The sequence below is a fragment of the Rhinoraja longicauda genome, chromosome 40, assembly GCF_053455715.1.
Source record: "Rhinoraja longicauda isolate Sanriku21f chromosome 40, sRhiLon1.1, whole genome shotgun sequence".
NCBI lineage: Eukaryota > Metazoa > Chordata > Chondrichthyes > Rajiformes > Arhynchobatidae > Rhinoraja > Rhinoraja longicauda.
The window spans coordinates 16,599,074-16,624,546 of NC_135992.1; the positions used below are offsets into that span (position 1 = coordinate 16,599,074).

A 25,473-nucleotide genomic window follows, 5' to 3' on the forward strand; every position below is an offset into this window, starting at 1 on the left:
GTGTGGTCTCTGTACCCCCTGTGTGTGGTGTCTGTACCCCCCTGTGTGTGGTCTCTGTACCCCCTGTGTGTTGTCTCTGTACCCCCTGTGTGTTGTCTCTGTACCCCCTGTGTGTTGTCTCTGTACCCCCTGTGTGTGGTCTCATACCCCCTGTGTGTGGTGTTCGTACCTCCTCTTTCTCAGCTGATTCCAGGTCTCTCCACTCCTCGATCACATGAGCAAGGTCTATGCTGCTCATCGGAATACGAATCTCCCCGATGGCGTCGTGCTTGGAGAAGCGGTCAAAGTCGTATACTGCCATGACAAGCACCTTCCCTCCAAGCTCGGAGTAGGGAATCTGGAGCAGAGAGCGATAGGTGGATACAGGTGGGTGAGGGGGCATTCACAAAGACTCTTCACACCCCTGCAACAGTCTGTTCAAACATCGGGCAGACGCTACAAGGCCTTCTACGCCCGCACCTCCAGACTCAGGAACAGCTTCATCCCCAGGGCCATAGCTGCTATGAACCGGTCCTGCTGAGCCGGATGGTCACATCGCACAGTGAACCGGCACAGACCTACTTGCACTTTATTCTGTTTTAAAACTGTTCCAATTTGTTTCACTGGGTTGTATAAATTTATACTGATTAGCTAATTAATTTATTGCATGGTATGGGAGGCGTATTCCCAATCTCGTTGTACCCCTGTACAATGACAATAAAGATATATTGTGTATTGTATTGTATTAGCCAAGCTTTGTCCCACTGCCACCTCTCTTGTCCAGCTCTCTCCCCTCTACACCAAACCCCACCACAGATGCAGCCTGCAGTTGGGATTAAACCCGGGTCTCTGGCGCTGCAAGCTCTGTGAGGCAGCAACTCTACCGCTGCACCACCGTGCCACCTGTGGTGATGAATAATGAACATGGGAAGATTCACAGTTCAAATCTGCAGGAAGGAACAAGCTGCAGATGCTGGAGTCTGGAGTCTGGAGTCTGAGCCAAGGACAGAAATGCAGGAGCTGCCACGATGACCTGAGACGTTACCTGGTTTCTCTCTCCACAGACGCTGCCTGCTACTGTGGGGCAGGAGGTACAGAAGCCTCAGGTCCCACGCCACCAGGCCCAGGAACAGCTACCTCCCCAAATCCATCAGGTTCCTCAACCAACCAACTCGCACAACCTTGAAATGAAGTGAGACACAAAATGCTGGCGTAACTCAGCGGGTCAGGCAGCATGTCTGGAGAGAAGGAATGGGTGATGTTTCGGGTCGAGACCCTTCTTCAGACTGCCTGCAGAAGTGTCTCGACCTGAAACGTCACCCATTCCTTCTCTCCACTGATGCTGCCTGACCCGCTGAGTTACGCCAGCATTTTGTGTCTATCTTTGGTTTAAACCAGCACCTGCAGTTCCTTCCTGCACACAGCGTTAATCCCGCCTCAGCGACAGAACATTACAGACGCCTCGCACTCTCTCTCTTGTTTCAATGTGTTTCTCACTAACGTCTTGTTTCATCCACTGTCTTGCAAAATGCATTTGTAATTTACATATAATTTATGTGTAAGTTTTGTGTGTTGTCTGGGTCTGTTTGTCTGTGACAATAAACTCGGGTCAGCTAACCGCCTGAGATCTGCCAGCGTTTCTGCTTTGGTTAAAAGCTGCCAGAAGGAGGTGGGCAGGAGAGATGCAGATGCTGGAATCTCGAGCAAAAAGCACAAAATACTGGAGGAACTCAGCCAGTCAAAAAGCAGACATAATCAATATTCCATCATAATCAATATTGTACCATAATCAATACCGCACCATAATCAATACCGCACCAGAATCAATATTCCATCATAATCAATATTCCATCATAATCAATATTCCATCATAATCAATATTCCATCATAATTAATATTCCATCATAATCAATACTGCATCATAATCAATATTCCATCATAATCAATATTCCATCATAATCAATATTCCATCATAATCAGTACTGCACCATAATCAATATTCCATCATATTCAATATTTCATCATAATCAATACTCCACCATTGTTAATATTCCACCATAATTAATATTCTACTAAATATCAACACCCCATAGATGAAGGTAATATTTGCATCAATATATCTTGCAGCACAGCACAGAGCTACAATGCAACTTATTTTGTGTCAGAACCTTCGTCTTGCTTGTCGTACCACGCTGAATCACAGGCCAAGGATGGGAACATGATGGGTGAACCTTCGTCTTGCTTGTCGTACCACGCTGAATCACAGGCCAAGGATCCAGAACCTTCATCTTGCTTGTCGCACCAAGCTGAATCACAGGCCAAGGATGGGAACATGATGGGTGAGCTGCATCACTCCTTGGTGATTCCACACAGCCCGACCGACTGAACAAATCCTTGTGAGTCCCATGTTAAACCTCTCACTAACTTGACTCCCCTGACTGTTCCAATCTCAACAGTCCTGCATTCTCTTCCCCCAAACACTTGCTACCTCTGCCTCTTGTGTTGTCTTGTCCTGTCTCCATTCTGTGGTCATGTCCACTGTAGAAGTAACTGAGAGTGTGTGGAGTGAAATGGGGGAACGGCAGGAGCCTGTGTCTGGTTTATCTGAGGTCCTCAAACTGCAAACGTGTGCGTGTGATAGAGACATGGTCAGCACCTCCTCACCTTGTTGTTCGCTCATGTGGTCAACGTGCTCTGTGGCCCCGTGCCTCCAGTAACACGCAGACTAACACGCTGGAACACGGAGAGCCCAAGGTGTGTCCATCCCCATACATGTGCACAACACAGCTCACTCCAGCATTTTGTGAATAAATCGATTTGTACCAGCATCTGCAGTTATTTTCTTATACAGCTCACATGAACATAGATGTCATGCGTGACTGTACATATGTTTACACATACTGCACCTTTGATCTGGAACTAGTGGGAACGTCTTCCACTGAAGGCTTGCCTCTGTGGAATTCCTTGCCTTGCCGTGCCAGCCCCTCTCCCAGTGTGGCCGCTGTACACTTCCCCACACCCCAACCTCATGTTTGCAGAGTTCCTGTTGGTGAAGCAGTTTTTCCATCGGCCTTGTTTAATGAGTGCAGCAGATGTGGACACGTATCTGTGACTGGATGCCTGCATTTAATTGCTTCGTGAAATTGGCCGCTAAAAGGTGTTGCTGTTGGATGGTGTGGGTCACTTCAGAGTGGGATCAATAAAAATGTCACCGGCATTACTCATGCTCCAAGCTGGGAATTATTTTTCCGCTGTTCGAGCGACGGTGGAGGTTTGAGCATCAGTGCGCACAAAACGTGAGGCTTTCCCAAGGAGTGGGCACCAGTGTCCAGTGCCAGTGTCCAGTGCCCAGAGCCCAGTGCCAGTGTCCAGTGCCCAGAGCCCAGTGCCAGCGCGCAGTGCCCACCCCTCACTGCCCCTCAACTGAGGGCGGTGTGGATTCACCTGTAACCACACGGGTTTAACGCGGCCACTTTCATTGCCATCCACGGAGCAGTCAGCTAGATTAACATTGAATGGAGAATGGTACAGCACAGGAACAGGCCCTTCGGCCCACAATGTCAAGAGGCAAGAGGGTTTTTATTGTCATACTAGATGACCCATGGACCTGTTGGGTTCCCGTTGCTACTAAAGGTTCTTTAGTAACTTGTCAGTTTCTTTGTTGAACTAAATTAAGGTGCATGTTGCAGGGCAGGTGTGTGCTTATCATGGGCAGGTGTGTGCATGTCTTGAGCAGGCGTGTACTTGTCATGGGCAGCTGTGTGCTGATTGGGCAGGTGTGAGCTGATTGGGCAGGTGTGTGTTGATTGGGCAGGTGTGTGCTGATTGGGCAGGTATGTGCTGATTGGGCAGGTGTGTGTTGATTGGGCAGGTGTGTGCTGATTGGGCAAGTGTGTGCTGATTGGGCAGTTGTGTGCTGATTGGGCACATGTGCTGCACTTTTGCTGGACCATAAAAAGGTGACGTTGTCCTCCAGAACGGTTCCATTTCATTCCACGGGAACTTTGTGACATTTTTAGTAGATGAGTTGATCCACTAATTGAAGAAAAACCTGCTAAAATGTTACTACCGCAATGCAAATGCAGGCAGGTGGGACTAGTGTAGGTGGGACATGTTGGTCAGTGTGGGTAAGTTGGGTTGAAGGGCCTGTTTCCACGCTGTATCACTCTAAAATTGCAGTCACAACCCTGATTTTAATGTCTTGCGGTCCTCGATTCCCCAACTCTGGGCAAGAGACTCTGTGCATCTCCCCGATCTCATGGTTTTATACACAACAGTGGTGTTTCCCAGCTTGACATATTATCTTTTGCAACCACAGTCTGGGTGTGGAAAGATGCAATGGCACGGCTTGTATGTTCACGTTTCACACGCCCGCCTTGCACGCCTGCCTTGCACGCCAGCTGACCACCGTGTGTGAACACGCTTCCATGGCAACAGGTTGGCACTGCTAACCAGCACCTCAGCACAAACAGCCAGCCTGGAGCGGGCATTGGTCTGTTCAGCGTCTCACCTTGAAGGTAAATGACTCGTTAAACGTGGGGTAGAGTGTCTTTCGATGAACTTTGGTCTCAAATTTCTTCTTCTTATCCGGCAAGAGGAAGACCTTGACGTAGGGGTCAGAGGTCCCGCCGATGTCCAATGCCGCCAGGTCCGCTGCCTGGATGATGCCCACGATCAGCTGAAACCACAAACCCGTAGCAGTCAGCAACCTAACGGACAGCTTCAGACAACTGCGGGGGAGAAGCACAGGTATGTCCAGCCCAGGTAGTGTCCAGACCAGGTGTGTCCAGCCCAGCTATACCCAGCCCAGGTGTATCCCTAGCCCAGGTGTGTCTCTAGCCCAGGTATGTCCAGCCCAGGTATGACCCTAGCCCAGGTGTGTCCCTAGCCCAGGTATGTCCAGCCCAGGTGTGTCCCTAGCCCAGGTATGTCCAGCCCAGGTGTGCCCAGCCCAGGCATGTCCAGACCAGATATGTCCAGCCCAGGTGTGTACAGACCAGGTGTGCCCAGCCCAGCTAAACCCAGCCCAGGTGTGTCCCTAGCCCAGGTGTGGCCAGACCAGGTGTGTCCAGCCCAGGTGTGTCCAGACCAGGTGTGCCCAGCCCAGCTAAACCCAGCCCAGGTGTGTCCCTAGCCCAGGAGTGCCCAGCCCATTTGTGAGTAGCCCAGGTGTGTCAAGCCCAGGTGTTCCTAGCCCAGGTGTGCCCAATCCAGGTGTTCCCAGCCCAGCTGTACCCAGGCCAGGTGTGTCCCTAGTCCAGGTGTCTCTAGCCCAGGTGTGCCCAGCCCAGGTGTATCAAGCCCAGGAGTGCCCAGCAGGTGGACCTGTGGTGTAGCATGGGTGTGGGGCAGGTGGAGCGGGGAGGGACAGGGCCTGATCACCAGCGAGGTGAAGGCGGGGGGGGGGGGGTAGGGTTAGGACCGTGCCGGTGAGGGATAGCATCACTGTGGATGGGGGAATGGTCTGGGTGCAGCTCCTGGCCAGGTGATTATCCACCGTCCATCAGGGACCGGCAGCAGGAGGCGCTCACGGCCCGCGACCAGCATGTACATCGGCCTATCCGCTCCGACACCCTGACATTGGCCACCGTCACTGGATCCCATTGGTTCCCATTGGCCAACCTAGCTGGATCCATGGGCTCACGCTGCCATTGGACACGGGTTGTGGAGAATGACAGCAGCAACCACACCTGGCTTCACCCGGGGGGGGATGTGTATGTGCGTGTATGTGCGTGTGTGTGTGTGTATGTGCGTGTGTGGGAATGTATGCATGGGTGTGTGTGTGTGCGTGAGGGTGCGTGTGTGCGATGTGTGAGTTCATGTGCGTGTGTGTCTATGTTTGTGCGTGTGCGCGTATGTGTGGGCATGTGTGTGTGTGTGGGCGTGTGTGTGTGTGTGTGCATGTGCGTGCCAAGAGCAGCTTGCCGTGTGGGGACCACACACAGGGTAGATCACAGCACACTGGCGGTGAACACGCACAGCACCGTGTCTGACACGGGCCTCCCCTTGCATCATACATGTGCCTGCGTGTCGTAGAACTGGCAGGGAGGAACAAAGGGATATCACTGACGTCAACCCCACGAGAGTGTGAGCTCTCTGGCTGAGACATTCCAGAAACATCCGGCATGTTCCGCGCATGAACGCCTGCCCCACCTGGCCACTCTGGAAGTCGTAATCCAGGGAATACTGCAGCTTTCCCAGCTTCTCCTCCTCTCGCTTCTCGTCTCCCAACAAACTTGAATCCAGGTCTTCCACATCTGGCTGCACCTACAGTCCCGGAGCACAGAGCGATTAGACATAGGTCCAGCTGCTGCCACCACTGGAGCAGCCGCCTGCAGCCCAGCGTGAAGCCTTGGCCTAACCTTGCCCCTTCACCCTGTGTCTGTACACCCTTGCCCCCTTCACCCTGTGTCTGTACACCCTTGCCCCCTTCACCCTGTGTCTGTACACCCTTGCCCCCTTCACCCTGTGTCTGTACACCCTTGCCCCCTTCACCCTGTGTCTGTACACCAGGTGCCCCCTGTACACCCTTGCCCCCTTCACCCTGTGTCTGTACACCAGGTGCCCCCTGTACACCAGGTGCCACTGTACACCAGGTGCCACTGTACACCAGGTGCCACTGTACACCAGGTGCCCACTGTACACCAGGTGCCACTGTACACCAGGTGCCCACTGTACACCAGGTGCCCACTGTACACCAGGTGCCCCCTGTACACCAGGTGCCCACTGTACACCAGGTGCCCCCTGTACACCAGGTGCCCACTGTACACCAGGTGCCCACTGTACACCAGGTGCCCACTGTACACCAGGTGCCCACTGTACACCAGGTGCCCACTGTACACCAGGTGCCCCCTGTACACCAGGTGCCCCCTGCACCCTGTGTCTGTACACTGTGGCCGGCTCCATTGTCATCGTGTACTGTCTCTCCGCTGACTGGATAGCACGCAACACAGAAGCTTTTCGCTGTACCTCGGTACACGTGACAATAAACTGAACTGAAGGAGTGGGTGGAAAGCAGGCACCGCCTTCACCCAGGGTGGGGGCATCAAAGCTCAGGGTCGTGGGCTCAAGCTGAGAGGTCAAGGTTGAATAGGGACCTGAGGGGACCTTTGGCCCACTGACGGGCAATGTGCTGCAGCCAACGTACACAGCACGATCCCACAATGCAATGCAGCAAGTACCCCGGGACCCACTGAGAGTGGGATAGAGTGGTGGGTGAAAGAGAAAGAGATAGAGAGTGCCTTTCACATGGCTGGCAATGGGTTAGTGGGACAGGGCCAAATGTTGGCGGTGAGACTGGTGTGAGCGGGGCAGGTGTGAGCGGGGCAGGTGTGAGCGGGGCTGGGTGTGAGCGGGGCTGGGTGTGAGCGGGGCTGGGTGTGAGCGGGGCAGGTGTGAGCGGGGTCTGGTGTGAGCGGGGCTGGTGTGAGTGGGGCTGGGTGTGAGCGGGGTCTGGTGTGAGCGGGGCTGGGTGTGAGCGGGGCTGGGTGTGAGCGGGGTCTGGTGTGAGCAGGGCTGGGTGTGAGCGGGTCATGTTGGCCTGATCCCGTGCTGTGTGACCCCGTGACTCTGCCAGTGCTGCCAACCTGTTTAATGAAACACTGGGCCACACTTTAATTTACTTTACAGATTTTCTAACAATGTTTGGAACTGCTGATAGATAGGGACACAGAGCACACACACACACACACGCACACACACACACGCACACACACGCACACACACACATCCGCTCACACACACACATCCGCTCACACACACACACAAACCCACACACTCACACACACAAACCCACACATACACATACGCACACGCACTCACACGCACCCGCTCACACACACACACACTCACACGCACACACACACCCGCTCACACACACACACACAAACCCACACACACAAACCCACACACAAATACACATACGCACACACGAACACACACGCACACACACGCACCCGCTCACACATACACGCACACACATACACACACATACACACACGCACACATACACACACACGCACACACACACACACGCACACACATACACACACACACATACGCACTCACACGCACACACACACACGCACACACACGCACACACTCACACATACTCACACGCACACACCCGCTCACACACACACACACACAAACCCACACACATACGCACACACGCACACACATACACACACGCACACGCTCACACACACACATACACACACACGCACACACGCACACACATACACACACACGCACACACATACACATACGCACACACACACACGCACGCACACACGCACCCGCTCACACACACTCACACGCACACACACCCGCTCACACACACACGCACAAACCCACACACACATACGCACACGCACACATACACACACACGCACACACACACGCACACCCACACACACACGCACGCACCCGCTCACACACACACGCACCCGCTCACACACGCACGCACCCGCTCACACACACGCACGCACCTGCTCACGCACACACACACACACACACACACACCCACAGGCAGGTGGTGTGAAGGGGAGCACACACAGGCAGACGTATCGAGCGGACCACCAGAGGGGCTGTGAGGGTCTTGTTCCTGGCATCCTGTGGTGATGCGGCCGGCAGTGTCCCTCCCAGAGAGCCGATGATCCCTCTGCCCACGTGTAGAGTCACAGCGTTCCCCAGTGTGATTAACATTCTTGGCAAATACGTCAACAAACAAGCCAGAGGTGCAGCCTCACACACACAGTGTAGAGCCAAGGTGCCATTTATACATGGCTATAAATCAAACCGTTTGATCAAATGACAGGGAGCCAGTGATGGCTGTGGTTCATGTCAGGGCCCAACCACAACACGTCTCACTCCACCTCATCTCCCCACATCTGACACCTTGCGTCTCCTTTTCACCTCCAGCCTTTATCACTTACTCCACACATCGCCCCCTCACCTGTATCCACCCATCACTCACCAGGCGTTGTCCAGCCCCCACCTCTCATTCCCACCTTTCTCTCCCCTGCTCCAATCAGTCTGAAGAAGGGTCCCAACCCAAAATGGCACCAGTCCATTCCCTCCTCAGATGCTGCCTGACCTGCTGAGTTCCACCAACACTTTGATCATATTGAAAGATGCAGTGATAGAGGCACACAGCACAGACACAGGCCCTTCAGCCCAACTTGGCCATGCTGACCAGGGCCCCATCTAAACGTCCCACTTGCCTGCGTTTGGCCCAAATCCCTTTCAGCGTTACCCATCCCTGCACCAGCGCAAGTTCCCCTCAGCCCCCCTCACTGTCCCGTCCCACCCTCACTGTCCCGTCCCACCCGCACTGTCCCGTCCCACCCCCCCCCCTCACTGTCCCGTCCCACCCTCACCCCCTCACTGTCCCGTCCCACCCTCACTGTTCCGTCCCACCCTCACTGTCCCGTCCCACCCTCACCCCCTCACTGTCCCGTCCCACCCTCACTGTCCCGTCCCACCCTCACCCCCTCACTGTCCCGTCCCACCCTCACTGTCCCGTCCCACCCTCACCCCCTCACTGTCCCGTCCCACCCTCACTGTCCCGTCCCACCCCCCCCCCTCACTGTCCCGTCCCACCCTCACCCCCTCACTGTCCCGTCCCACCCTCACCCTCACCCCCACCCCCCTCACTGTCCCATCCCCCCCTCACTGTCCCAACCCCCCCTCACTGTCCCACCCCCCCTCACTGTCCCACCCCCCCCTCAGTCCCGTCCCACCCTCACTGTCCCGTCCCCCCCTCACTGTCCCACCCCCCTCACTGTCCCACCCCCCCCTCACTGTCCCACCCCCCCTCACTGTCCCACCCCCCTCACTATCCCACCCCCCCCTCACTGTCCCACCCCCCCCTCACTGTCCCACCCCCCCTCACTGTCCCGTCACCCCCTCACTGTCCCACCCCCCCCTCACTGTCCCACCCCCCCTCACTGTCCCACCCCCCCCTCACTGTCCCACCCCCCCCTCACTGTCCCGTCCCCCCCTCACTGTCCCACCCCCCCCTCACTGTCCCACCCCCCCCTCACTGTCCCGTCCCCCCCTCACTGTCCCACCCCCCCCTCACTGTCCCACCCCCCCTCACTGTCCCACCCCCCCCTCACTGTCCCGTCCCCCCTCACTGTCCCGTCCCCCCTCACTGTCCCGTCACCCCCTCACTGTCCCACCCCCCCTCACTGTCCCGTCACCCCTTCACTGTCCCACGCCCCCCTCACTGTCCCGTCACCCCCTCAATGTCCCATCCCCCCTCACTGTCCCGTCACCCCCTCACTGTCCCACCCCCCCTCACTGTCCCGTCACCCCCTCACTGTCCCATCCCCCCTCACTGTCCCGTCACCCCCTCACTGTCCCACCCCCCCCTCACTGTCCCGTCACCGTCCCGTCCCACCCTCACCCCCTCACTGTCCCGTCACCGTCCCGTCCCACCCTCACCCCCTCACTGTCCCGTCCCACCCTCACTGTCCCGTCACCCCCTCACTGTCCCGTCACCCCCTCACTGTCCCACCCCCCCTCACTGTCCCGTCACCGTCCCGTCACCCCCTCACTGTCCCACCCCCCCCTCACTGTCCCACCCCCCCCTCACTGTCCCGTCCCACCCTCACCCCCTCACTGTCCCGTCCCACCCTCACCCCCTCACTGTCCCACCCCCCCCTCACTGTCCCGTCCCCCCCTACACTGTCCCGTCCCCCCCTCACTGTCCCGTCCCCCCCTCACTGTCCCGTCCCACCCTCACCCCCTCACTGTCCCGTCCCCCCCTCACTGTCCCACCCCCCCCCTCACTGTCCCGTCCCCCCTACACTGTCCCGTCCTCCCCTCACTGTCCCACCCCCCCCACACTGTCCCACCCCCCCCCTCACTGTCCCGTCCCACCCTGTAACTCACGCCCCCCAGTCGCAGTGCCATGTTGTGAATGCCTTGAGCGGCCGTGAGAGGGACTGCCTGACACGCACCTTGCTGACCGAGCTCTTGCCCATCTCCTTCACCTCCTTCATGTTGATCTGTGCTTTGCCCTTGTCCTTCACCTTCTTCTGCTTCTTCTTCTTGGCGCAGCACTTCTTGCCGATGCAGAAACAGCAGCAGAGCAGCAGCAGGCAAAGCACGATGATAATGGCGGCCAGGGCCCAGGGGGGGACTGCAGGAACACAGCAGGTCCACAGTCAACACCGCTCCCCAACGCAACCAACCCGCAGTGACCCAACGCAACCAACCCGCAGTGACCCAACGCAACCAACCCGCAGTGACCCAACGCAACCAACCCGCAGCGACCCAACGCAACCAACCCGCAGTGACCCAACGCAACCAACCCGCAGTGACCCAACGCAACCCGCAGTGACCCAACGCAACCAACCCGCAGCGACCCAACGCAACCTGCAGTGACCCAACGCAACCAACCCGCAGTGACCCAACGCAACCAACCCGCAGTGACCCAACGCAACCTGCAGTGACCCAACGCAACCCGCAGTGACCCAACGCAACCCGCAGTGACCCAACGCAACCAACCCGCAGTGACCCAACGCAACCCGCAGTGACCCAACGCAACCAACCCGCAGTGACCCAACGCAACCTGCAGTGACCCAACGCAACCTGCAGTGACCCAACGCAACCAACCCGCAGTGACCCAACGCAACCAACCCGCAGTGACCCAACGCAACCAACCCGCAGTGACCCAACGCAACCAACCCGCAGTGACCCAACGCAACCAACCCGCAGCGACCCAACGCAACCTGCAGTGACCCAACGCAACCTGCAGTGACCCAACGCAACCAACCCGCAGTGACCCAACGCAACCCGCAGTGACCCAACGCAACCAACCCGCAGTGACCCAACGCAACCCGCAGTGAACCAACGCATCTGCAGTGAACCAACGCAACCAACCCGCAGCGACCCAACGCAACCCGCAGCGACCCAACGCAACCCGCAGTGAACCAACGCATCTGCAGTGAACCAACGCAACCCACAGTGAACCAACGCATCTGCAGTGAACCAACACATCTGCAGCAACATAACGCAACCTACAGTGAACCAACGCAACCCACAGTGACCCAACGCAACCCACAGTGAACCAATGCATCTGTAGCAACATAACGCAACCTACAGTGAACCAATGCAACCTACAGTGAACCAATGCAACCTACAGTGAACCAATGCAACCTACAGTGAACCAATGCAGCCCGCAATGAACCAATGCACTTTGGCCCACCGAGTCCGCACCGACCAGCGATCCCCGCACACTAACACTATCCTACACACACTAGGGACAATTTTACAGTTAAACAAAGCCAATTAACCTACAAACCTGTACGTCTTTGGAGTGTGGGAGGAAACCCACACGGGGAGAACGTACAAACTCCGTACAGACAGCAGCTGTAGTCAGGATGGAACCCAGGTCTGTGGCGCTGTGAGGCAGCAGCTCTACCCGCTGCACCACCGTGCCCGCCTGTGGCTGCTCACCTTTACTGACTGTGGCTTTTAGAGTTTTAGTTAAGGACTTGAATCTAATTGCCAGTCTGGAGTCAGATGTGTGTTGCTGCATCAGCATTACACGTGGCTGGGCCCGGCCCTGTGGCTTCACATCACTGAGGTAGCGAGGCGCAGGGCTCTCATGGCTGGACTCGGCCCTGTGGCTTCACATCACTGAGGTAGCGAGGCGCAGGGCTCTCATGGCTGGACTCGGCCCTGTGGCTTCACATCACTGAGGTAGCGAGGGGCAGGGCTCTCATGGCTGGGCCCGGCCCTGTGGCTTCACATCACTGAGGTAGGGAGGAGCAGGGCTCTCATGGCTGGACTCGGCCCTGTGGCTTCACATCACTGAGGTAGGGAGGAGCAGGGCTCTCATGGCTGGGCCCGGCTCTGTGGCTTCACATCACTGAGGTAGCGAGGCGCAGGGCTCTCATGGCTGGGCCCGGCCCTGTGGCTTCACATCACTGAGGTAGCGAGGCGCAGGGCTCTCATGGCTGGGCCCGGCCCTGTGGCTTCACATCACTGAGGTAGGGAGGAGCAGTGCTCTCATGGCTGGGCCCGGCTCTGTGGCTTCACATCACTGAGGTAGGGAGGAGCAGGGCTCTCATGGCTGGGCCCGGCTCTGTGGCTTCACATCACTGAGGTAGGGAGGAGCAGTGCTCTCATGGCTGGGCCCGGCTCTGTGGCTTCACATCACTGAGGTAGGGAGGAGCAGGGCTCTCATGGCTGGACTTGGCTCTGTGGCTTCACATCACTGAGGTAGGGAGGAGCAGGGCTCTCATGGCTGGACTTGGCCCTGTGGCTTCACATCACTGAGGTAGCGAGGCGCAGGGCTCTCATGGCTGGACTTGGCCCTGTGGCTTCACATCACTGAGGTAGCGAGGCGCAGGGCTCCCAATCACATTGAGCATTCAACAACAAAGACCCTGACACTCACTTCCCATGATCTACTTACATTTCCGTGCATGCACTAAAAGGGAAAGAAAAATAAAGCGTGAGAAATGGAGGAGGATGCAGAAACAAAGATAAACTAACAACACAACACAAATGGCCATATTCTACAGCTCCAGGTGCCCAGATTATGAGCTGGTGCAGGTCGATCCAAGTCTGTGTCTGATTTACAGTTCCATTAAACAAGCCTCTTTGCTGCCCTTGTTTGTAAAGTTTATCCCATAAAATCTATAAAGATGTTCGGGCCATTTAGGTTAAATATCTCAAAGTTCAACAGATAGCGGTCAAATATGAACCAGTGCACAAACAGAACCAGCAATGGCTGATCAAACCAGCAGACGTGTGATATCAGTGGCAGCGTCAGTGGATGTCGAGAGTGGACTTGCTCCAACACAGAGACCTCTCGCAGGCTCTGCGCCTCACACCTCACCCCAGAGATGCTGCACACCCTTCACTGTCTCACTGATACATCTCACCCCCTTCACTCCACTCACCTCCGCTTTGCTCCATTCAGCAGTGTGATGTTGGGGGCTGATGGGGGTGGGATGGGGGATGTTGGGGGGGTTGGGGGCGGGATGGGGAATGTTGGGTGATGGGGGCGGGATGGGGAATGTTGGGGGGTGGGGGTGATGGGGGCGGGATGGGGAATGTTGGGTGATGGGGGCGGGATGGGGAATGTTGGGTGATGGGGGCGGGATGGGGAATGTTGGGGGGTGGGGGTGATGGGGGTGGGATGGGGGATGTTGGGGGGTTGGGGGCGGGATGGGGAATGTTGGGTGATGGGGGCGGGATGGGGAATGTTGGGGGGTGGGGGTGATGGGGGCGGGATGGGGAATGTTGGGGGGTGGGGGTGATGGGGGCGGGATGGGGAATGTTGGGGGGTGGGGGTGATGGGGGCGGGATGGGGAATGTTGGGGGGTGGGGGTGATGGGGGCGGGATGGGGAATGTTGGGGGGTGGGGGTGATGGGGGCGGGATGGGGAATGTTGGGGGGTGGGGGTGATGGGGGCGGGGTGGGGAATGTTGGGGGATGGGGGATGTTGGGGGGATGGGGATGTTGGGGGGGATGGGGGTGATGGGGGCGGGATGGGGGATGTTGGGGGGTAGGGGGGATGGGGGCGGGATGGGGGATGTTGGGGGTGATGGGGGCGGGATGGGGGATGTTGGGGGTGATGGGGGCGGGATGGGGAATGTTGGGGGATGGGGTGGGGATGGTGGAGCTGGTGTCTGAAATGTTTAAAGAGTTACACAGATTCCTCATAATCCTGGGGTTAAAGGTTATGATTTGGTGGAATGTGGACCGGGACCAATCCAGCCCAGGCCGCACCTGACTGAGTGGTGGAGCATCCGTGTGGTGGAGCAGGCGTGTGGTGGGTCATGTGTGTGGTGGGGCAAACGTGTGTGTATATTAGACCAAGCTGTAGTGGATCAGGTGTGTAGCGTGTTCGTACTCTGGTCAGCGCAGTGATGCGGTGAATGGTGGGGCTTGCCGTTGCCCGGCCCTTGGTGATGTGGTGAATGTGTGGGGCTTGCCATTGCCCAGCCCTTGGTGATGTGGTGAATGTGTGGGGCTTGCTGTTGCCCGGCCCGTGGTGATGCGGTGAATGGTGGGGCTTGCCATTGCCCGGCCCTTGGTGATGTGGTGAATGTGTGGGGCTTGCCGTTGCCTGACCCATGGTGATGTGGTGAATGTGTGGGGCTTGCCGTTGCCCGGCCCACGGTGATGCAGTGAATGCCCGGAGCTTGCCATTGCCCAGCCCTTGGTGATGTGGTGAATGTGTGGGGCTTGCCGTTGCCCGGCCCGTGGTGATGCGGTGAATGTGTGGGGCATGCCGTTGCCCAGCCCGTGGTGATGCGGTGAATGTGTGGGGCATGCCGTTGCCCAGCCCGTGGTGATGCGGTGAATGTGTGGGGCATGCCGTTGCCCAGCCCGTGGTGATGCGGTGAATGTGTGGGGCATGCCGTTGCCCAGCCCGTGGTGATGCGGTGAATGTGTGGGGCATGCCGTTGCCCAGCCCGTGGTGATGCGAGGTTCGTGCAGCACGTACTGGGGATTTTGCTAAGCTGGTTCATGAACTTGTCCTTCATGTGTGAGAACACGTCCTGCCTGCTGGGGGTGTCGGTGGCGTTGTGTCCGGCCTCCCGCTCCGGACTGGTCACTTCCCGACGCGCTGCGTTCATGGTGAAGGCTCGGTCCAGCCGCCAAACGGTGGTCCCAACAAATGCTGATCAGTAACTGCGGGGAAACAAACAGACTTCAGCCGAACATCACAGCCCTCCCTCACATCAACAAGAACAACGCCGCAGAGAAACATTACCACAAAGCTGCTGCCGCCGGGCGCCAGACTGGCGGCTAATCCAGTGCCGGGTTGAGATGAGAGAGAAAAGATTTAACAGAAGCTGAGGGGCAGGGTTTTATTACCGAGGGAGTGTTGGGTTTATGGAACAAGTTGCCAGAGGAAGTAATGGTGGCGGGTACAATGACAAGATTTAGAAGACATTTGGACTGGTCGGTCATAAGTGATCGGAGCAGAATTAGGCCATTCGGCCCATCAAGTCTACTCCGCCATTCAATCATGGCTGGTCTATCTCTCCCTCCTATTCTGCCTTCTCCCCATGATCCCTGACACCCGTACGGATCAAGACGTTTGAGAGGATATGGATTAAGGTGGGCAAGCAGGACTAGCTCAAGAAGGTATGTTAGTCAGCATTGAGGAGTTGGGCCGAAGGGCCTGTTACCGTGCTGTAGAACCCTATGACAGATCAGTCATGAACACAATGAATGGGGCAAGGCCGAGTGGCCTGGTCACTCCTGTTTTCTCGTGGTCTGGTGCCTTGGTTAGATTTAGAACCAATCTATTCCCTTCCTGGAGAACGAGGGATGATGCCACAGCTGTGAGCTGCAGTTTTGAGAAACATTCGATGTCTTTGGCCCAGTCTGTGTGTCTGGGACTGACATTTAGTGTGAGTGTTATTGTGCTCTGGTGTCACCACTGGGAGTTGTCCTCAGAGACAGAGCTCCAGTCCCCTGCCCTCCCCCCCACCTCCTGCCGTCACTCTGCTCCCCCCCCCCCCCCACCTCCTAACATCACTCTGCTCTCCCCCCCCCACCTCCTGCCGTCACTCTGCCCCTCCTAACATCACTCTGCTCCCCCCCCCAATCTCCTAACATCACTCTGCTCTCCCCCCCCACCTCCTAACATCACTCTGCCCCTCCTAACGTCACTCTGCTCCCCCCCCACCTCCTAACATCACTCTGCCCCTCCTAACGTCACTCTGCTCCCCCCCACCTCCTAACATCACTCTGCCCCTCCTAACGTCACTCTGCTCCCCCCCCACCTCCTAACATCACTCTGCCCCTCCTAACGTCACTCTGCTCCCCCCCCCCACCTCCTAACATCACTCTGCCCCTCCTAACGTCACTCTGCTCCCCCCCCCACCTCCTAACATCACTCTGCCCCTCCTAACGTCACTCTGCCCCTCCTAACGTCACTCTGCTCCCCCCCCCACCTCCTGCCTTCACTCACCACTCCCTCCCGCAGCAACCTCCCGGCCCCAGCCACGACTCCCCTTGGCAAGGGCCCCATCCCTGGAGCTTCTCGATGCACCTCAGCCGGGATCATGGGGCCGGGGAGGAGGGAGCCAAAGAGAAATGGAAAGGAAATAACCTTTCCGTTCACATTTATATTTCAAACACAAGTGTTTTGTGAGCTCGTCAGCTGCTGAGCTGGCTCCATGGTAACCGGCTCGTTACCCGTTCCCTGGTAATGCCACATCTGGCATGGGATGTGTATCCGGGGAGGCATCACCATGGGGAGGGACACACACCTGCCCCACACCGACCCTGGGTCAGCGACCCACCAGGTCCAGGGAACACACCTGCCCCACACCGACCCTGGGTCAGCGACCCACCAGGTCCAGGGACACACCTGCCCCACACTGACCCTGGGCCAGCGATGTACCAGGTCCAGGGACACACCTGCCCCACACCGACCCTGGGTCAGCGACCCACCAGGTCCAGGGACACACACCTGCCCCACACCGACCCTGGGTCAGCGACCCACCAGGTCCAGGGACACACACCTGCCCCACACCGACCCTGGGTCAGTGATGTACCAGGTCCAGGGACACACACCTGCCCACACCGACCCTGGGTCAGCGACCCACCAGGTCCAGGAACAGCATCGCTAAACTCAACTCAACTCAACTAAGCTAAACTAAATTGGGCTTCTTCCCAACATCCATTGCTCTCATGAACATTGGCACAGCACTCAAAAAAACAGAGTGCTGGAGTAACTCAGAGGGTCAGGCAGCATCTGTGGAGAACATGGATAGGTGACGTTTCACAGAGTGCTGTGCTGGAGTAACTCAGCAGGTCAGGCAGCATCTGTGGAGAACATGGATAGGTGACGTTTCTGGTCGAGTCCCTTCTTCAGTCTGACTGGGGGGGTAGAAAGCTAGAAGAGGCAGGATAAAGTGTGGTAGGTAATAGGTGGACACAGGCGAGTGGGGGTGGGGGGTGTGATAGGCAGATTGTTGGATAAAGCAGATGTGGGACAGGATTGAAGAGCTGTGGATTGTGAAGCTGGAGGGAGGAGAGTAGTGGGGGAACAGGGGGGGTAATTTTCAATATTATCTCAGAGCTGTGACAATCAAACCCAGAGTAGCACTGTAGTTATTGCAGGGTAATGGGCACAGTAAAAGGTTCACAGCCAATATTAATTGTTATGAACTAATAACTTTTAAATTATTCTTTAAATTCTGAAGAATTTGAAACAGTCCAAAGAAGAGTTCTGCACGAAGCGTCACCCCTTTTTCTCTACAGATGCTGCCTGACCCTCTGTTACTCCTGCATTTTGTGTCTATCTTTGGTGTAAACCAGCATCTGCAGTTCCATCCTACACACTTTAAATTCCATTCTGTTTTCACTGTCTGTTCAGCAGCAATCCCGGGTTCGATCCTGACCACGGGTGCTGTCTGTATGGAGTTTGTACGTTCTCACCGTGACCTGCGTGGCTTTTCTCCGAGATCCTCAGTTTCCTCCCAGACTCCAAAGACGTGCAGGTTTGTAGGTTAATTGGTTTGGTATAAATGTAAATTGTCCCTTGTGTGTGCAGGATAGTGTTAGTGTGCGGGGATCGCTGGTCGGTGCGGACTCGGTGGGCTGAAGGGCCTGTTTCAGTGCTGTATCTCTAAACTAAACTAAACTAAACAATCCAACCGAAGGTGACCAGTGAGCACAGTGAAGCTGTCTCCCGTGCCCGAGCCCACCACAAGGTGCACCTGTGGAGTGTTGGATGTTCCTGTCCTTGGCCTCACTCACAACAGGAGGGAGGGCCACACTAATCCACAGAATCCAAACAAGCCTCATAATCCTGGGTCCGACCCGAAACGTCACCCGTTCCTTCCCTCCACAGATGTTGCCTGACCCACTGAGTTACTCCAGCACTCTGTGAAACGTCACCTATCCATGTTCTCCACAGATGCTGCCTGACCCACTGAGTTACTCCAGCACTCTGTGAAACGTCACCTATCCATGTTCTCCACAGATGCTGCCTGACCCGCTGAGTTACTCCAGCACTCTGTGTCAAGCCCCATAACCCACTGCATTACTCTAAAGGTGTCTCTGTGGACGTTCCATCAGCAAAGCTAAGGCACGTGCACACTGGGTGTGAGCTGGAGCCTGGTTGATGAGCACAAATGGCTCTGTTCTCTAATAAGCCCTGGATATATCGCAGAGCGGCATGAATTATACAGGAGGTGACTCACGCTGATGTTAGTCAGTAAATGTCACGGAAATCCTGAAGGAGAAAGCTTCACCCAACGCTGCTCATTGTGCTCCCACACCGGCCATCCACCGGCCCAACTGGACACACACCGACACCGCCCCTCCCCTCTAAACCTCGACATAGGGTGCAAGTTGAATCAAGAGCTAAAATTGGCATGTCACAAATGTAATGCTACGGTGGTTATGGGAGATTTCAACATGCAGGTAGACTGGGAAAATCAGGTTGGTAATGGACCCCAGGAAAGAGAGTTTGCGGAGTGCCTCTGAGATGGATTCTTAGAACAGCTTGTACTGGAGCCTACCAGGGAGAAGGCAATTCTGGATTTAGTGTTGTGTAATGAACCTGATCTGATAAGGGGACTCGAGGTAAAAGAGCCATTAGGAGGCAGTGACCACAATATGATAAGTTTTACTCTACAAATTGAGAGGGAGAAGGGAAAATCGGAAGTGTCAGTATTACAGTATAGCAAAGGAGATTACAGAGGCATGAGGCAGGAGCTGGCCAGAGTTGCCTGGAAGGATGCCCTAGCAGGGAAGACGGTGGAACAGCAATGGCAGGTATTCCTGGGAATAATGCAGAAGTTGCAGGATCAATTCATCCCAAAGAGGAGGAAAGATTCTAAGGGGAGTAAGAGGCACCCATGGCTGACAAGGGCAGTCAAGGACAGCATAAAAATAAAAGAGAAGTATATCATAGCAAAGAAGCGCGGGAAGCCAGAGGATTGGGACTCTTTTAAAGAGCAACTGAAGATAACTAAAAAAGCAATAAGGGGAGAAAAGATGAGGTACGACGGTAAGCTAGCCAATAATATAAAGGAGGATAGTAAAAGCTTTTTTAGGTACGTGAAGAGGAAAAAAATAGTTAAGGCAAATGTGGGTCCCTTGAAGACAGAAGCAGTGGAAATTATTATGGGGAACAAGGAAATGGCAGACGAGTTGAACCGGTACTTTGGATCTGTCTTCACTAAGGAAGATACAAGCAATCTCCCAGATGTTCTAGTGGCCAGAGATCCTAGGGTGACGGAGGAACTGAAGGTAATTCGCATTAGGCAGGAAATGGTGTTGGGTAGACTGATGGGACTGAAGGCTGATAAATCCCCAGGGCCTGATGGTCTGCATCCCAGAGTACTTAAGGAGGTGGCTCTTGAAATCGTGGATGCATTGGTGATCATTTTCCAATGTTCTACAGATTCAGGATCAGTTCCTGTGGATTGGAGGGTAGTTAATGTTATCCCACTTTTTAAGAAAGGAGGGAGAGAGAAAACGGGAAATTATAGACCAGTTAGTCTGACATCAGTGGTGGGGAAGATACTGGAGACAATTATAAAAGACAAAATTGCTGAGCATTTGGACAGCAGTAACAGGATCATTCCGAGTCGGCATGGATTTACGAAGGGGAAATCATGCTTGACTAATCTTCTGGAATATTTTGAGGATGTAACTAGGAAAATTGTGAGTGTCTGTGTGTGTGTGTGTGTGTGTGAGAGAGAGTGTGAGTGTGTGTGTGAGAGAGTGTGAGTGTGTGTGTGTGTGTGTGAGTGTGTGTGTGTTTGTGTGTGTGAGTGTGTGTTGGAGGAGGGTGGGGAGAGGTGGCAGAGGGCTGGATGTGTGTGGGGGGGGGTGTGGGTGTGTGAGAGAGTGTGTGGGTGTGGGTGTGTGTGAGTGTGTGTGTATGGGTGTGTGTGTGTGGGGTGTGTGGGGGGGTATGTGTGTGTGTGTGTGTGTGTGTGTGTGTGTGTGTGTGTGTGTGTGTGGGTGTGTGTGTGTGTATGGGTGTGTGTGTGTGTGGGGTGTGTGGGGGGGGTATGTGTGTGTGTGTGTGTGTGTGTGTGTGTGTGTGTGTGTGTGTGTGGGGTGATTGATTGTTTGCAGTTCTCCATCGCTGCTCGCTGGATGGGAAGGTGTGTGGGCGCTGGGCAGGGCGGCAGCCACAGCTGATGACATGCTTGTCTCTCTGACTAATAAGAGATGACACGCAATATTAAACTGCGGACATGCAATCTGCCGCTGCATCGTCCTGCAAGAGTTGCGTTGGACACGCTCACAAATTAAAGAGCAGACGGATAAATGGCACACTCTGGTGCTGGGGACTCGAGGAAAGGTCATATATACGGACACAAAACTGGACCCAATAACGCACTTTGTTCAGGAGAAGTCAGCTGAAAGGAGCTTGTACAGGCAGGGGAGGTAGTTCAGTTCAGTTCAGTTTAGTTTATTGACACGTGTACCGAGGTACAGTGAAAAGCTTTCTTGTTGCGTGCTAACCAGTCAGCGGAAAGACAATACATGATTACAATTGAGCCGTGCACAGTGTACAGATACATGATAAGGGAATAACGTTTAGTGCAAGGTAGAGCCAGCAAAGTCCCATCAAGGATAGTCCGAGGGTCACCAATGAGGTAGATAGTAGTTCAGCACTGCTCTCTGGGTGTGGTAGGATGGTTCAGGTGCCTGATAACATCAGAAATAAAAGGCGCTCCTTTAGAAGGGAGGTGAGGAGGAACTTCTTTAGTCAGAGGTGGTGAATCTGTGGAACTCATTGTCACAGAGGCCAAATCAGTGGATATTTTTAAGGCAGAGATAGACAAATTCTTGATTAGAACGGGTGTCAAGGGTTCTGGGGAGAAGGCAGGAAAATGGGATTAGGAGGCAGAGATCAGCCGTGATTGAATGGCGGAGTGGACTCGATGGGCCGAATGGCCTTATTCTACACCTATAACTTGTGAACAGCTGGGAAGAACCTGTGCGTTAATCTGGAGGTGTGCGTGGTGAAGGTGCTGCTTCACCTCAGCTCGGCCAATGGTTTCCTGAGGTCGATCTTGTTGCCAGTTACAATAAACTGTGCTCCATGCTGGCAGAACTGGACAATGGGAGAGGAGAGACCCTGGACACAAGAGCCTGGAGCAGCAACCAATGGCTGGAGGTGGAAGGGTCTGTGGAGAACATGGATACGTGACGTTTCAGAGTGCTGGAGTAACTCAGCGGGTCAGGCAGCATCTGTAGATGGGTGACGTTTCAGGTCAGGACCCTTCCTCAGACTGAAAGTAGAGGGGAGGGCACTGGAGGTAGGGAAAGGCCGGGGCTGATGGCGATGTGAGTCCTTTAGCTCCAGGAGGCAGCATCTCTGGGGAACATGGATAGGTGACGTTTCACAGAGTGCTGGAGTAACTCAGCGGGTCAGGCAGCATCTGTGTAGAACGTGCATAGGTGACGTTTCGAGTCGGGACCCTTCTTCGGACTCGAAACATTCCCACCCAAAATGTCACCTATCCATGCTTTCCAGAGACGCTGCCTGACTCCAGCACGTTGTGTGTTTTTTTTAAAATCAGCCCTGCAGTTCCAAGTCTGTACAATAGTCTGTACACTGCTACATGGAGTGTGTACACCTATAGTGCACAGCAACAAGTGTAGGGCAAAGACCAGGGTAAAGTGCCAAGGATGCTATCAAACTTGGACCGTCATATTAGAAGTAAAAGCTTTACGGCAGAGTTAGATTTTAAGAGGCCACTGAAGTGAGGGAGGAGAGGATGAAAGGCCTCGGGCAGCAGGGTGACAGGTGGAGGGAGAAGGTGCAAACTCCACACAGACAGCACCGGAGGTCAGGATGGAACCGGGGTCTCTGGAGCTGGCGGGCATTGACTCCACCTGCATCACTGTGCACTGACTGAGATGTCATGTAGCACCTGTCCCTAACCGTGCCGTGCCATGCCCCTTGGAACTGAGGCTGGCGGAGTGCCAAGCTGACAGACTGGGACTCAAGCACAACACTGACAAACGGCACGGCTAAGTTCCAAAACATGTTTCCACTCTGGTGCAGGGGGACAGGAGAAGCTGCAACATGTGCAGCTGTACACAGTGGCAAAGAGGGTCAGTCCTGCAGCTATGTACAGTGGCAAAGTGGACAGTCCTGCAGCTGTACACAGCGGCAAAGAGTGGACAGTCCTGCAGCTATGTACAGTGGCAAAGTGGACAGTCCTGCAGCTGTACACAGCGGCAAAGAGTGGACAGTCCTGCAGCTATGTACAGTGGCAAAGAACGGCAGTCCAGTGCACCAGGCTAACGGCACTGCCTGTCACCTCTCTACTGGACAGCCGACTAGCACAGATCATGTACACAGTAACACCATCAGCAGGAAGTGGAGGAGGGGGGAGGGCAGGAGGGAGGGAGGGTGGTGTTGAGGGGGGAGAGGGGGAGGGAGATGTTGAGGGAGGAGAGGGAGAGGGCAGGTGGGAGGGAGGGTGATGTTGAGGGAGGAGAGGGTAGATGGGAGGGAGGGAGGGTGATGTTGGGGGAGGGAGGGAGGGTGGTGTTGAGGGAGGGAGGGGAGGGAGGGAGGGAGGGAGGGTGGGAGGCGCATTCCCAATCTCGTTGTACCCCTGTACAATGACAATAAAGATATATTGTATTGTATTGTGTTGAGGGAGGAGAGGGCAGGTGGGAGGAGAGGGGGAGGGAGGGAGGGAGGGTGGTGTTGAGGGAGGGAGGGAGGGAGAGGGGGAGGGAGGGAGGGTGGTGTTGAGGGAGGGAGGGAGGGAGAGGGGGAGGGAGGGAGGGTGGTGTTGGAGGAACTGCGAGTGCAGATCTCCCCATGCTGTAATGCTGCTCAGGGTTACTGTACCCACGGGGCACTACTCGGGGTTATTGCACCCATGGGGCACGGCTCGGTGCCACCCTGAGGGATGAATCTTGCGGCTGAGTTTTTCCGCTGTGTGAGGTGGCGTGGGAGGGAGGTAAACGTTTCCGTGCTGGGCGGCTGTGCGATATCCCACGGCCTTTCTCTGCACCAGGTGGAGATCGTAGTAGTTTCACAACGGAAAACAGGGAATGACAGAGAGGTTTTTAATGAGACTACAGAACAGAAACAGCACACCTACAAGGGGAGGAGAATCCAAGCAAAGGATCTTATCGACTGGCAATCATTACTGTGCAGGGACTGGCATTCGCCCCATCTAGTGATATACTAGCTCTTTGTGGAGCGCATTCCTCAATACTTTTTCTGCAAATAATCTTCCCTCCAGAGCGTGTTCTTTTCTGTAAGCTCTGGTAGTTCATGTTCCCAACACATGTACTGCCAATGTCTAATATTGGTTATTAACATAGAATAACAGCAACAAAAGCTTATCACTCCACCTCGATACAAGTGACAATAAACTCAAACTCATTGTGTCGTCTCTGCATTAAATACTTTGCCACAGCTTTGTCCACCACTTCAAATCTGTTCAGGAAGGAGGGGGAGAACTGCTTCAAAGTCGGCATACCTCGAGGAGATTTTGCAGTGGAGCAGAAGAAATATGTAACAAGGATAACAATAGCCTGACTCTGTCTGAAGAAGGGTCTCGACCCGCAACGTCACCTATCCATGTTCTCCACAGATGCTGCCTGACCCGCTGAGTTACTCCAGCACTCTGTGAAACGTCACCTATCCATGTTCTCCACAGATGCTGCCTGACCCGCTGAGTTGCTCCAGCATTTTGTGTCTGTCTTCAAATCTGTTTCCCATACTTCAGCGTGCGTCAGTAGTAACACCATCCCGTCCTTCTCTATTGAAACCGGTCACAATGCTGCCCACCTCCATCAATCTCCTCACACTGACCCCAACCTGGAGTACAAGCCCAGTCTCCCCACTGCAATCCTCCTGCTCAGCCCAACAACTGTGCCAGTGGCTCTCTGCTGGCCTCTCTGACCTCTGCTTCCCTCCCACACAATTAAATGTAATGTTCCAGCAATGAAAGACAAGTGGAAATTGCTCCAACCATTGAACTCCAGAACAACTGTCTACCTCACTGTGACCTCGGACTATCTTTGATTGAACTTTGCTGGCTTTACCTTGCACTAAATGTTATTCCCTTATCATGTATCTGTACACTGTGAATGGCTCGATTGTAATCGTGTATTGTCTTTCCACAGACTGGTTAGCACGCAACAAAAGCTTTTCACTGTACCTCGGCACACGTGACAATAAACTGAACTGAAACTGTACTGCCTCAGTTGAATATAAGAAAATAACTGCAGATGCTGGTACAAATCGATTTATTCACAAAATGCTGGAGTAACTCAGCAGGTCAGGCAGCATCTCGGGAGAGAAGGAATGGGTGACGTTTCGGGTCGAGACCCTTCTTCAGACTGATGTCGGGGGTGGGACAAAGGAAGGATATAGGTGGAGACAGGAAGATAGAGGGAGATCTGGGAAGGAGGAGGGGAAGGGAGGGACAGAGGAGCTATCTGAAGTTGGAGAAGTCGACGTTCATACCACCGGGCTGCAAACTGCCCAGGCGAAAT

The 25,473-nt window shown here is 55.0% G+C and overlaps 1 protein-coding gene across 1 annotated transcript in view; it reads right to left on the reverse strand.

Annotated features, from left to right (window-relative positions):
* The window catches only part of LOC144611451 (synaptotagmin-1-like), a 62,579-nt gene that overhangs the window by 8,442 nt on the left and 28,664 nt on the right, over positions 1 to 25,473 (reverse strand). The window contains exons 2-6 of the mRNA XM_078430555.1: positions 15,455 to 15,642; positions 10,947 to 11,128; positions 6,133 to 6,246; positions 4,490 to 4,657; positions 170 to 337 (exon numbers count right to left, since the gene is read on the reverse strand). Of these exons, the coding sequence (XP_078286681.1) occupies positions 170 to 337; positions 4,490 to 4,657; positions 6,133 to 6,246; positions 10,947 to 11,128; positions 15,455 to 15,587 (765 nt within the window). The 5' untranslated portion in view covers positions 15,588 to 15,642. The remainder of the gene's footprint in view (positions 1 to 169; positions 338 to 4,489; positions 4,658 to 6,132; positions 6,247 to 10,946; positions 11,129 to 15,454; positions 15,643 to 25,473) is intronic.